At 41.7% G+C, this 13,022-nt stretch overlaps 2 protein-coding genes across 4 annotated transcripts in view; one reads left to right on the top strand and one right to left on the bottom strand.

The window, feature by feature from the left end:
• MAK (male germ cell-associated kinase) overlaps positions 1 to 406 on the top strand; it is a 73,895-nt gene extending 73,489 nt beyond the window's left edge. For all 3 annotated transcript variants that reach the window (XM_006891603.1, XM_006891602.1, XM_006891601.1), the window contains one exon: positions 252 to 406. In XM_006891603.1, coding sequence (XP_006891665.1) covers positions 252 to 406 — 155 coding nt within the window. The remainder of the gene's footprint in view (positions 1 to 251) is intronic.
• Positions 407 to 4,084: 3,678 nt separating this feature from the next.
• TMEM14C (transmembrane protein 14C) lies at positions 4,085 to 11,897 on the bottom strand. Its single transcript, XM_006891626.1, has 7 exons — positions 11,872 to 11,897; positions 11,168 to 11,228; positions 10,466 to 10,533; positions 10,080 to 10,156; positions 8,982 to 9,083; positions 5,015 to 5,102; positions 4,085 to 4,142 (listed from the first exon to the last, which is right to left on the bottom strand). The coding sequence occupies exons 1-7, from the start codon at positions 11,895 to 11,897 to the stop codon at positions 4,085 to 4,087; spliced, it is 480 nt and encodes a 159-aa protein (XP_006891688.1).
• Between the last annotated feature and the right edge of the window lie 1,125 nt (positions 11,898 to 13,022).

The raw sequence follows: 13,022 nt of genomic DNA, 5'->3' as shown, positions 1-13,022 counted from the left end.
TAAACGGAGAAAAAAGTGCAACAATGAATAGATGGAAACCCAAAGTCTTTGTAAACTTTCATTAAAATGAATAAAAAAACCTCCCAAACTCGAGTTGGTAACAACACAGTAAATTTAAAATCCTCAAAGATCAAGGTTAGTCTTTTAAAAAGAAATGAAAAATATCCCCCATAAAATGATGGATTACTGAGGTCATCAGATTTTGTTATTAAATGAGCAAAATTCTAATTCCCAATTTTACTGTCTTTCAGAATATACCTGGAACACAAAAACTGGTCGGGGACAGTTTTCAGGACCTACTTACAATCCTACAGCAAAAAATCTAAACCTCATGGCTCGTGCCCAGCCAGTTCACTCTGTGCATGGAAGGACAGACTGGATGGCAAAATACGGAGGCCATCGGTAGGGGGCGCTGGCTCCAAACTGGAAGCGTTGCCCTGTAGGGTGTGCAAGGCACAGATGTCTATTTCTATGGCTCTTGGCAAGGAATATGGTACACTGGGTACTTTAAGAGCAAAAATCACCTATTTTCTTTCCTAGCAATGAAAAGCATTTTCTTAGCATCATTGCCCACATGCTGATATATGGGTAGGGCTTTACAAAGTATTTAATAAACTATTTGCCAAAGTATCAAGTATTTGATCTACAAATTGGTAGTGAATATGAGCTTTTATGAGGGGGAAAAAATACCTGCAGAACAGTGTAGATTGTTATTTATTGTATATTTGCCTAGATTACTTATTAATTCCTTTTGCTTTACTTGTTTTTGCCTAACAAGGCTGCAGCATAGCCTGTGGGCTGCCAGTTAGGAAATCTGTCTAAGCCCTCTATCACTCTGGAAATTGGCAGAAAGAATTTGTTTCTACTTTGAAATCACAGAAGCAATGCTAATTCCGATCTTGAGTAGGATATCTTTCTTAGAAATAAGTTTGTCTTTAACATAAGAGAATACCAAAATTAGGCCAGCTGATTCTAGTGGAATCTACTGCTTGACTTTGACCAATCCAACTGCTATTAACTCCTGGTGATGTCAGAATTAACCAAGAAAAACTTCTCTCACCTTCACATCATAAAAAGGGTTCTTGAACCTGTCAAAAGGACTTCTGATTTTCAAGATTCTCTGTGCTACAACCACACACGAAGTGTGCTATGTGGTCCCCAAAGCAAACTTTTGCTGCTGCAGATCATTGACTCTGCCCTGACCTTGACATTGGCTCTGAAGAGCATGTATGTTCAGTTGCAATGGTGATGATTTCACTTAGCACTTTTTCTCCTCCTTATGTTTTATTTCCTCAATTGGTATTTAGATCTTTTTAAGACTATTTTCTATTTAAACCTGCCATTTTATGGACTGGACTTTACTACTGTAAATTCTTTTCCAAGAATAATGTTATCAACTGTTGATATTTTTCTGTGTTGTATGACTTTGTAACAAATGCTAATGGAACTGGCATCATCTTGTGAGCATTTTCCAAAGGCACATTATAAATAAGAGCATCATATTTTTGCTACTGAAGTTTCTACTTGTCTCACTGAATAATATTAAAATCTAAAGAGAAATTTATTCTGATGGTAATGTGCCACAAATGTAATCTGTAGCCTATGTGTATTTGTACTGTTTTAATGAATGTTTCAAAGCTAAAAATATTCTTTTGTGTTGCTGAGAAACGTAAAAGATATTAAAATAAATGTTTCACTAGTGTGTCTTCCTTACATTTTAAACTTTGTCAAAAAAACAAAGGCCATGTGGGGAGAACCCTATCTGCCCTTTATCACCTTCACAAAGGAGAACTGTCCTCATCCACTGCATCATAACACAAAACCACTGCCCATGAGGTCAAACACATCCCCCATGCTCCTGTATCTTCCTACTCATCTCAACACCAGTATTACTGCTTTGGTGGGTCCAAAATCAGATGTGATAGTTCATAGACCACACAGAACCCTACTAGGGAAATAAAAAAATTTATAATCCAGCTTAATATAGTCACAACAGCTCCTGGAATGTGTATGCAGGCACCACAGCCTTGAGCCTCAAGGCTGAAAGGGTTTCCAAATTCTCATTTTTGCCAATATTGCCTTCCCCCTCTCCTCGCCCTGCCCCCATCACCATCTCATGTCAGGTCTCTCGTTTGGCCATGGCCAAAGCTGCTGCTATCTCAATGTGTCCTGTGTCCTACATACATTTCACTGGGTTGTGGTCTGTTTTCCTCTTCTTGTGGGGGAAGAATTCTATCTCTGCAGCTAGCACTCTTCAGTTTATTGGCGTGACTAGCCAATCCCCTTGCCTTCATGGATAGGTCAACACACTCTATTTGCATAATGCCACCCATCCACATAGCAACATAAAAAAAGAGCTTAAGTCATAGTAAAAGATAAACTCCCTAGTCTTTATACTCTAAAGGTCTAACACTGAAGATGTATTTGGACAAATCTTAAAAACAGCTCTTTGTGTCACTAATAATTTATGCTAAGCTAGAAGTGCAGAGTTGTTACTGCTCTGCTGTAGACTAACCTGGGCAGAACGAAGGCCAGGAAACATTTCCACAGAGCTTCATCTTGGTATCCGGCAGTATTTTCTTAATTTGACTTTTTATAAAGAAATTTAAGATAAACTTTAAAGAATTACAATAATTTTTAGAAATTATATTTTAAGTATAAAATATGTAAATTATGTTAAAAGTACTTATCTATGATTTTTATATTAAAGATAATTTTTTCTATTGTATAATTAAAAACAAATTATTTCTAAAATGTACAAACATTTTTGAATACATGAAAATGGCAAATGTTTGACCTAATGAAAACATAAAACCAAGACTTGGTCACAGGACCAATTTGTGATCAGGACATGGATCCAAATTGACATTATGCTGTTTTTTTTATTCAATTCTTTGTTTTACCTTGAGTAGCACTAAGAAATTACTAGAACATGGTTAGTGCATTTATGTTCAACTGTAATTTGGTTGTCCACATCTAATAACCACTAAGTCGAAGTTGTGCCACTTACATGCTTCTGGGTCTCAAACCAAAAGTGAGTCATTGTTAGGACTGGACTGTCCAAGAAGCTTATTACTTTTACTCTGGTTAACAGAAATGTACTCCAGGCATACTACCCTAGTCAGACTCTAGGAGAGTGTCCTGGGTTCAACGCTTTAAAACAAGCCCTGTCAGGCTGTATCATACCAAGCCATAGGCATGGTGAAGGTACTCAAAACCAAGCTATATAAAAAGGATGAAAAAAACTGATCATTTAAGGAGCCTAAGTGAATAGCGTATCTGATTTATACTATAAGAGTAAACTTCCACTGCTGCTGCAAACAAACAGTAAAGTGACCACATTCCTTGATCAAGTTAAATCCACTGCAGAGCCCAAACTGGCTGACTCAAGCTATCAGTGGGTCTATTTCACATTTATGGATGAACTGATAAGAAATTTAGGGGGCAAGGGAGGTGCAACATATCAGAGCATCTCAGAACTCTTCACTACAGCTCACTTTTAAAACAAGCTTCAATGCTAGGTATAATCAGTAACTTTCCTTAATCATTATTCAAAATGGGCAGTTCCTAAGTACATTATTAAAATACTTTCATGTCCCTCTACTTGCTATCACATCCCACTCGCTGTTCTAGATTGTTCTGGCAATGAAGACACCACAAAACATGTTATTTATAGTAAAACTTTACTTTCATTATGATTTCATGAAACAATTCAAAATTCAGCCTGTGCCCTGATACAAGAAAAAGTTGGCCACCTGAAAGCTCTAAGATCTTGTTCTTCATGTCACTCTGAGCAGGGCAAGAGGTTCCAGGGCCCCAAATGTTGACATTTTTACCCATTAAAAATTTATCTAGTTACAGAAAGAAGAGACACATCAATATACAAGACTCAAATTGCATGAGGTTATAATGATAAGCTCTCATGATGTGTAACTGCCACTGTTGGAGACTATAACATTGTTGAGTTTTTCCTAAAAAAGTCAAAAGAATGAAAACACTCGAGCCCCGTACTTCTTTATCTTATACTGAAGACAGCTGAAATTTGGAGATTTCTTGTTCTTCAGAGGTTCAAGCTGGTATCTGACTAGGATTTGTGGGAGGTACTTAACACACTAATCCCAAGTTTGGCAACCATCAGCAAACTGTCAAAAAAAAAAAGAGAAACAGAGTCATATGAACGGTGGAAGAGGCACTCAGACTTTCCCTCCCCTCGGGATGAGATCCTGCAGATTCCTGAAGAGAGGATGAAGGCAGAACAATCAGAAGTTTTCATCTCTGGAGGTGCCAAAGTTTGCCCTGAGGTCTGAGAATACCTGAGCGGTAATTCATAGTCTGAGTCGAGGAACTTTGAGTTGAAGAAATGGAAAGCAAAAAATTTCACAAGTTAGCTAATGAATGATCAAGGCAGGATTAGAACCTTGATCTCCAGGAGTCTAGCTCTTGGCCTTGGTCTACAAAATTTCTTTGTATAAAACATTCTTCTCATAACATGGCAACTATGATTTAGAGTTCTGCCTGTATTTTCCCCTTAAACTAGATTTTTATTCTCTTGCCTTCAGGTTGTCTTTATTAAATTTAAGGGCTAAATTTGTCCAAATCAATTTTATAGTCAAAATTGGTTAGAAGACATGATTCAAATTCCTTTTTAACAAAATTTAATTAGGAAAGGGTACCTATATAACTAAGAAGTACGGGGCCACCCTGAAAGTCCCACAAAGGGTTGATGTCAAGGCTTTGTTATGAGTCCCTCGGCCACTGTCAGGAGGAGACAGAAAGGACCAGAGCACAACAGGAGCACAGAACCACTGCCATTAGGGATCAGTACACCCCTCCAGAAGTTTTACATCCAGCTGCTTCTGTTTTAGCAGCCTTTTCTTCTTGAGAAAAAAAATAATATTAGCTGATGCTCAGCATCAGTGAACCTCTGACAGGTGACTTTTTGAATGTATAAAGGATCTAGTATGCTAAACTAAATCCCATAGTGGTAAAGGGCAGCAAAAAGAATGTTAAGTACCTGGCACCTGCAATTAAGCCTGCAGGCATAAATTTTCCAGAGTTATAGAATCTCATTCCCATGATGCCAGCCAAGGTCCCAGATGTAGCTGATGGAAAACAAAGAGAATGATTGCACATCATTGCATCTTCTAAATGAGGGAACCAAGTGTCTTAAGTCCCACCATCTTTCAAGGCCCACAGCTAGTCCCATGCATCCTTCTTCCCAGCTGGGCGGGGGAGTGTCAAGACTGCCCACAGGTCAAGAGTTGAAGGCAAATTCTGGAATATCAAGCCCTCACTGCCTGGGCCCAGCCTGCCTGTCCAAGCTCATCTCCCACCTCCTTCCACTGCAAAACTCACATTTCAGTCACAGAGTATTTCCTTTACTTTTCTCTAAAACAGCTGCTGGTTTTTCCTCTAAGCTCTTCAGATGCTATTTCCTTTACCACGTGCTCCTCCCATCCAGTATCTGAAACCCCTGGCTATGCAGCCACTCCAGTAGGTGATGCAGAACAAAACAATCCTCAAAGCTGCTGATGCAACAGGCATTAAATCATCACACATATGATCATAACTGATAGTAATTAATAATATTTCTTTAAAATGCTAAACAGCAGGGATGAGTTTAAAGACCTAAGGTTTCCCTGATGCAAGCCATGGTATTTTCAATTGCTTCCAATGCATCTTAGTTGGATATGGAAAACTGGTGAAGCATCAATCACCTTAGAGCTATGTTGTTGAGAAAAGTACTGAATATCCCGTGGACTTCCAAAGGAACAAACACATGATTTGGAAAAGTGCAGCCAGAATGCTCCTTAGGGGCAAGGATAGTGACATTTTGTCTTACAAACTTTGAACATGTTAAGTCTTGTCAAGTAGAGTACGACTCACAGCGACGCTAGGAAAAACAGACCTGAACCCTGCCTTATTTTGTTATCCTTATTATCGCACACAATGGAGCCCACTGCTGCAGTCATTGTCTCCTTTGCTGACCTTCCATCTTTCCAAGCAGGATGTCCCTTTCCAAAGAATAGCCTTGCCTAGCTACATTCCAAAGTAAGAAAGACGAAGTTCCAGCACCTATGCCTCCCAGGAATACACAATTTGTACTTTCTCTAAGACATGTTTGGCATGCTGTTTGGAGGGGCCAATCTTTGGAAAAAGATATGCTAGGAAAGAAGGTTAAGAAAAGAGAAAAAACAAACACAAAAGGAGGATCCTCAATAGGACAGAATGACACAGTTAATGAGCTTGACAGACTATGAGAGTGGGGCCGGATAGGGTCGCTACGAGCTGCAACTGACTTGATGGTATCTACTTTAAAGCTGCCCTCAAGTTAATTCCAACTTATGGTGACCTCACGTGTACAATTTACCAAGGTGAGTTTTTCAGAAATAGATCACCAGGCCTTTCTTTTAACATCTGAGCTGTGATCTTAAACAAGAGTAGGAGTGAGTGAGCGAGCGAGCGAGCGAGCTGGAGGGGAAGGAAACAGCAGGGGGGAGAGCACCCACAGTAGCCAGGTGGGGTAAGGGCAGCTGCTGGGAGCAGAAATCAAGACTGAAAGAGAAGAAGAGGGACCAGACGACACAGGGCCATATTAAGGATGGTGCTCATCATCCTCAAATCAATGACGGGCCATAAAGGACATGTGAACAGTGTTGTATTTTGAAAATAGAGACCATGAGGTCTGTGCACCATCTCAAAGACCTATCAGTTTGTTCTTTTGGCAGTCCATGGGCTATCTAGTACTCTTCAACACCAGTTAAAAGGCATCAATTCTTCTGTCATCCTTATTCATTGTCCAGCTCTCAGATCACAGCAAATGATTGGAAAGAGAATGGCCTGAATCAGGTGCACCTCAGTCTTCAAACTGGCAAGATTACTCCTCAATAACTTGGGTTCATCTCATATATTTAGGCAGCTGCTAGGAGAGGTTATTCCTTCGAGAAGGACATCATTATTAGAAAGGTGGGGAACGTTGTAGGGGAAAAAGACCCTCAACCAAGTGGACTGACACAATGACTACAGCAAAAACCTGTGTGTCAGTTAAGTGTGAGTATGTCACGGGATAGGACAGGGTTCAGATCTGTTGTTTATAGGGTCACAATGAGTCATACTCAATGGCACCTGACTACAAGAGCATGAGGTCACTACAGGGTGTTGATGTTATGGTGCCTTTAGGCCTCAGTATGTTTGAGAGAAAAAGTTTGGTGGAAATAGGAATTCGTGAGTGATTTGTATATTGGTGCTAATGAAAGTCATAGAGTTCAGAGTTCAGATACATGTCAAAATAAAAAGTATACAGAAGATAAAAGGGTCTGATTTTATAAATGTCATTATTTAATAGCTAGAGAAAAAGGATGTGTCTACAAAAAGATAATGGGGAAAATGAAAGGAGAACTGGAAATGACGGGTCAATGTTGTTGAGCACAACAGAAAGGCTGAGTGTGATGAGGACTCAATAGCATCTACTGGATTTGGAGGAATAGTTATCTATCAGCAGCTAAACCCATGACCCAAAGGGGACAGAAATAAGAGGCTGAATGGGTCACAAATGAGTGGAAGGTAAGAAAATGGAAGGAAAAAAAGAAAATGGAAGACGAGAAATATATGCACCTTTTTAAAGAGATGTTTGTAAAAAGGGGAAGAAATGGCAGTAACTGGAGAATAACTGGAGAAGGAAGTGGGATCAAATGAGTTTGCCCTTTATTCTTTTTAAAATGGATGTTATATGTGCACATTTGAATAACAACAGGAGAACTCCATCCAAGAGTGTGTATAAAGAATGAGCTGTAACTACTAATGCAAACTCCTGGGCATTGGAGAATGAGGCCACAGTCCAGGCAGAACTGGCATGGGAGAAGAGGAAAATAGAAACTGGAAGGCTGGTGGCATGAAGACTGGGCTGTCTGATGACTTCTGTTTTTTTATGATTTTTTTTCTTAAGTAGGAGCAGAAGTCACTGCTCAGAGTGGAGCTGTGGGCTCAGAAGGGAGAAGAAACCTGGAAGTGGGTAGTTCTGGAGCTGTAGTGAAGGAGCTGTGAGCTGTTCTGTGAAGTTATGAGGAACCAGGGAGTATACGAGGAATTACCACCGAAGTGAGACTAGTCTTCCTTTCCTACAATGCCCATCTCAAACCAGCCAGCGCTGGCCCCTCCTCCTAGCCGAAGGCTCACTTGTACAAGCCCTCCATCAATACACCTGTTCTTGGCCCTATACATAAGGGCATTCACTGCCTTATTTCCACCGTGTGGGTTTGTGTGACCCATGAGAAACCCACCACCTTCCGAGTACTGTCTGACAAGGAGTTGTTGTTCCTCTGTGCCATCAAGTTGGAACCAACGTATAGCCGACCCTCCAGCAGCTTTTCAGAGGCAACTAATCACACAGGAGGAGGAGGCTACCTATCCTCCTCCATCAAAGCAGCTGGTGGACTCAAACCATTTGCCTTTGGGATTGCAGGGCAGTTTCTTACCAGAGCAGCTGGCAATGGGTGGAGCTCAATAAAAATGGGCCATAGGCCAGCCTGATAAGCTACACTCTTCACTCTCCTGCACTCCTTGTGCTGGGCATATTCCCATACACTATAGGTCACTGTGCATGCTCAAGTCTTACTTCCTCAATTATGCTGAATGCTCCTTAACTGATTTTTCCACTAGAAAGAAGCTGATGTAAATCTAACACAGACATGTTACACTGTCATAATGCTCAAGGAGCCAGTCTCTGGCAGGCAACCACAAACGGTCAGCAGAAAACGGATACATCGTACAAGTGTAAATAGTAACTTCTCTGTGCAAGTCTGAATTGAGAAAGTATGGAAAGTTTTTCCATCTTAAAATTTTCCTAGACCTTTGCAGAGGAAGTAAAACTGTGTTATGTGTGAATAAAAAGCCTGCCATATCTCAGCAAATTACAGCCTTTTAAGTAATAGCAGATGTTTGGGACACGAAATTCCGCTGGGGAGACACCGGGGCAAACATACCTAGGAAAACCCAAATGTTCCTGGGATCCTGAGAAAGCTGGTAAGCACCCAGGCCTGCTAATCCCCCGAAGAAGAGCCCGGCAGCCAGCGATGGGACGCTACCTGGAAGGAAGCAAACACATGTCTGCACTGTAATGTCAGACAGACCCTTAATTCATTAACAGAACAGAATCCACCAAATTTATCTCCAGGAAAAACAAACAAAAAAGTCCACATAGCAAACAGAACTTCAGTTAGCACAGTTCACAACCAAGGAGTCTACACAGGTAAATATTTTGAAGCACGTGCTATTTCATCAGAGACATCAGAGGAATGCACCTGCACCTCTCTCTCACAATGAGGACATTTCCATCTGAGGAGAAAAGAGCTCCTCACCTGTTCAAATTAGCCCATCAGGAACTGTAATTGCAGATGGGCAGAGCTGAAAGAAAGTTAAAAAAAAGAGCAGCAGAGAAGATGAATCTGTTGAACACAGATCTGGAAAGTAAGCATTCTAGTGTGAGTATTGTGGGGAAAGTAGGTATGTTTGCTGCCATATGAAACTCAGCTCATTGTCAGCAAGTCCAAACTGACTGACAGCTGCCCCTCCAGGGGGCTTTCACGGGCTGTAAACTGCCGAGGAGACTGCCCTTCTTTCTCCCGAGCAGCAGCTGGTGGATTCAAACTGCCTGCTTCTGAGTTGGCAGAGCAAATCCTTACCCAGTAAGCCATTACATCTACACCTATTTTAATAATAAAAGGAGTAAAGGGTTGAGGCTTCCTCCCACTGGGAGAAGGCAGATAGTACTTTGGGGCCAAGGTGTGGGTATATCACACTCAATGATAATCACAATGTACCACCACCCTGCCTGCAGCTCCAGATAAAGAGGCAAAACCTATTCTATAGGAAACATGCCTGACTCCACTCACAGAATTAGACAACCAAAAGACAAGTACAGAAGGAACTTCAGAACTGAACATCAGATGCTTCTCATACTACTGTCAAACTCCAGAGCAAACTTAACTACAATAAGATTCTTCCCCAGGAATCTAGAGGGCTCCCTCTTCAGCAGGAACATTTTGAATATCTTAAGTGTTCAAGGAACTTTAAGAGCTTACCTGCTTTTGCATAGCCAATGATCCCACCAGAGGCAACCAGTGCTGCATAGCCAAAGCCAAGCCAGTGGATGGGCACTCTGAAAATGCAAGAGAAAAAAATCAACTGCCGACCATGTTTTAAAACCTAACAGCATGGCCATAAGATAAGACCAAAAGGTCATCATTCTATTGTACAAATGAGGAAAACAAAAAAGGACTTGCTTCAGGTCACCTCATTAGTCAGGGGCAGAGCTGGGACTCCAACACATGTCTCTGGACAGGTCCAGTATTCCCTCCATACCCCATATTATCCCAACTGGTTTCTACATGGCCCTCCACAACTAATGGAAGAACTAGTTTGGAGAAGCTTCTGTGGCATTCCACTTTCCCGTTTCTTAAGCACTTACAGTGTGCTAGGCTCCTTCTGCATCGCTGTCTTCACTTTGTCAACTGAGAGAGGATACTGTGTCTGCACCTGTAAATAAGGGGCCCATATCAGAGGTGGCTAAGGGCATAGCCTTCTGGCAAGCAGACAGAGTAGGGCTAGAGTTCCTGCCCCAGCACTTAGAAACTATAGTCTTGGCCAAGACAGAAATTTCCCCAGGCCACATGGTTCCACAGTGATAACAATGGTACCAATTCCTGCCCCTGAGTGAATGTTAAATGCAGGAGAATGTAAGTAGTGGTTTGTTGTTGTAGTCAGATGCTGTCCAGTCAACTACAATCCTCAGCAACATAGCAAACTGTACATAGTCATGTTTGTAACAAATTCTAGTATTGTAAACTCATTGGAAACAGACAAGCAATCATCAACCACCTCTTACCTTTGCGACTTAACTCTTCTATCAATTAACTCATATTATCACTAAATGAGGAAAGTAAGTAGCTTCTGCATCCTCAGTTCAAACAGTTTAATTGTTCTTTTGGCAGAGGAAGAGGAGAGCAGAAGGCCAACCAGTTTCACTTTTGCCCCAGCAATCAAGTTCAATTAATACTCAATATGCTTTTCACGTGGTTATTTCGCTTCATATCCAGTAAGGAACAGCTAGATATTTGGGGTAAGAGAGTGGTAAAAAGACGCAAACCTAAGCCATTACATGAGACATTACAATCCTGGCAATGTAACTCTTATTTTCTTGAAAACAAAAATGAGTTTTGTTTGCAGGGAACCTAAAAAGACGGAAAGGAAAACACGATGGTTATTTCTATTGTTTTCTTTCAATAATTTAATGTTTTGAAGACAGGAAGATCGTGCCAAGAGAGAAAGTGAAATAGACGGTAGTTCAGTTCGAAGTGACACCGAGCAGTAAATTCTCCAGGAAATGAATCATTGCTAAGCTATCTGTAAGCATTTGCCTCGGGAGCTCCGGCAGCATTCACTTTAGAGTAGAAAGAATAAAGCACCCTCCGATGCCGCCTCAACTTCTCAAAGATTAAAGGGCATAACATAGGCAGCAACAAGGCCCCTTAAAGAAATCCCCAAAGTCTGTTAAAATAGCAATAAAGTAAGGACAATAATTTCCGAGTACCCGCACCGCTCTGCAGAGGTCAGCTCCAGTGGACAAGCACAGAGGCCTGGGGCGGGACTTCTCGCCTCCCCGGAAACGTCACCTCGAGCGTCGAGCGACCCGGGAGGGAGTGGGCGGGGTCACGAGGAAAGCCGTGACCAACCCGAGGCGGGGCGTGCGCTGTGAGCGCGCAGGGGGCGGGGCGTGCGCTGTGAGCACGCGGAGGGCGGGGCGTGCGCTGTGAGCACGCGGAGGGCGGGGCGTGCGTCCTGAGGCCGCGCGAAAGGGAGGAGTCCGGTCTTTACCTAGCGTCCAAGGGGCGTAGGGCCATCGTCCATTCTAGCTCGAAAATGGCGTAGCCGAAAGTCAGAAAACTAGGGTTTGAGTCAAATTACACAGGATGCCTTCAGGATACCAAAGCTAAAGTCTATTAGAAAAAAAAAAGTTTTTAACCAGGGAGCTCTGGTGGCCTAGGGGTACGGAAATTGCAGACCATCTTAAAGACACGCAGCTCCAGAACACCGCTGCTCCTTGGGAGGATAGGCATTCTCCTCTCCTGCGATTTATGCCTCTGAAAACCTGCTGGAGGACCAGCCATGAGTCAGTTTCGATTCAAGGGCACACAACAATATTGATAACCAGAGTAGCCCCTGGTGTTAGGTGCATCTAGTCGACTATGATAGATTATAACCTTGCCCTATCCTGCACCATCCTCACAAATGAGCCATTGTTACAGACACGATGTCAACTGAGTAAAAATCTTCCTCTTTCGCTCATTCTTTGTCTTTCCCAGTCTATCTTTTCCCAAGCACTGGCCCCTTTTATTCCCAAAGTAAATAAAATGACATTTCACCATCCGTGCCTATAAAAAGCACCCTGATTACACTTTCCCCAGATAGATTTGTTCTTTTGCGTTTCATATATTCCATAAAGGACTACCAACTTTAAAGAAAAACTCTTAACCGTGAGCTTGTCATAAACTGAAAATAATTCAACAATTCATCTATATGCGGATTGCAAATTTAACATGATCATGACATCACCTCCTTGGCATTTTATACTTAACGAAATTGAACTTTCAAAACACACTGCTGCCAGGTAAATTCCAATTCACAGGATGCTGCTGTAGGACAGAGTTTAAATCTTTCCATGAATAGACTGGCATGTCTCCTCTGGAGCCACTGGTGAGCCTTTGAACCGCGACTGATTAGAAATCCAGTGATAGAACCACAGTCCCGCTAGGGTTCCTAAGTGAACTTCAATTGCTTCTAGTCCTTGTTTCTGATAGAACTGCTTCCTGAAATAAATATTTAACTTAGGTGTGTTCCCCAGATGGTTAAACATTGGACTGTTAGCCAGAATGTTAGATGCCTTAAAATAAAGTGTTGCAATTTATTATAAAAAAAGTCAGCCTTGAAAACCTTGTGAAGCAGCTGGCACTTTGCACACATGGAGT

Source organism: Elephantulus edwardii, unplaced genomic scaffold, assembly GCF_000299155.1.
Source record: "Elephantulus edwardii isolate Elephantulus edwardi_28Jun2011 unplaced genomic scaffold, EleEdw1.0 scaffold00101, whole genome shotgun sequence".
NCBI lineage: Eukaryota > Metazoa > Chordata > Mammalia > Macroscelidea > Macroscelididae > Elephantulus > Elephantulus edwardii.
This window is presented reverse-complemented; position numbering and strand designations above follow the sequence as displayed.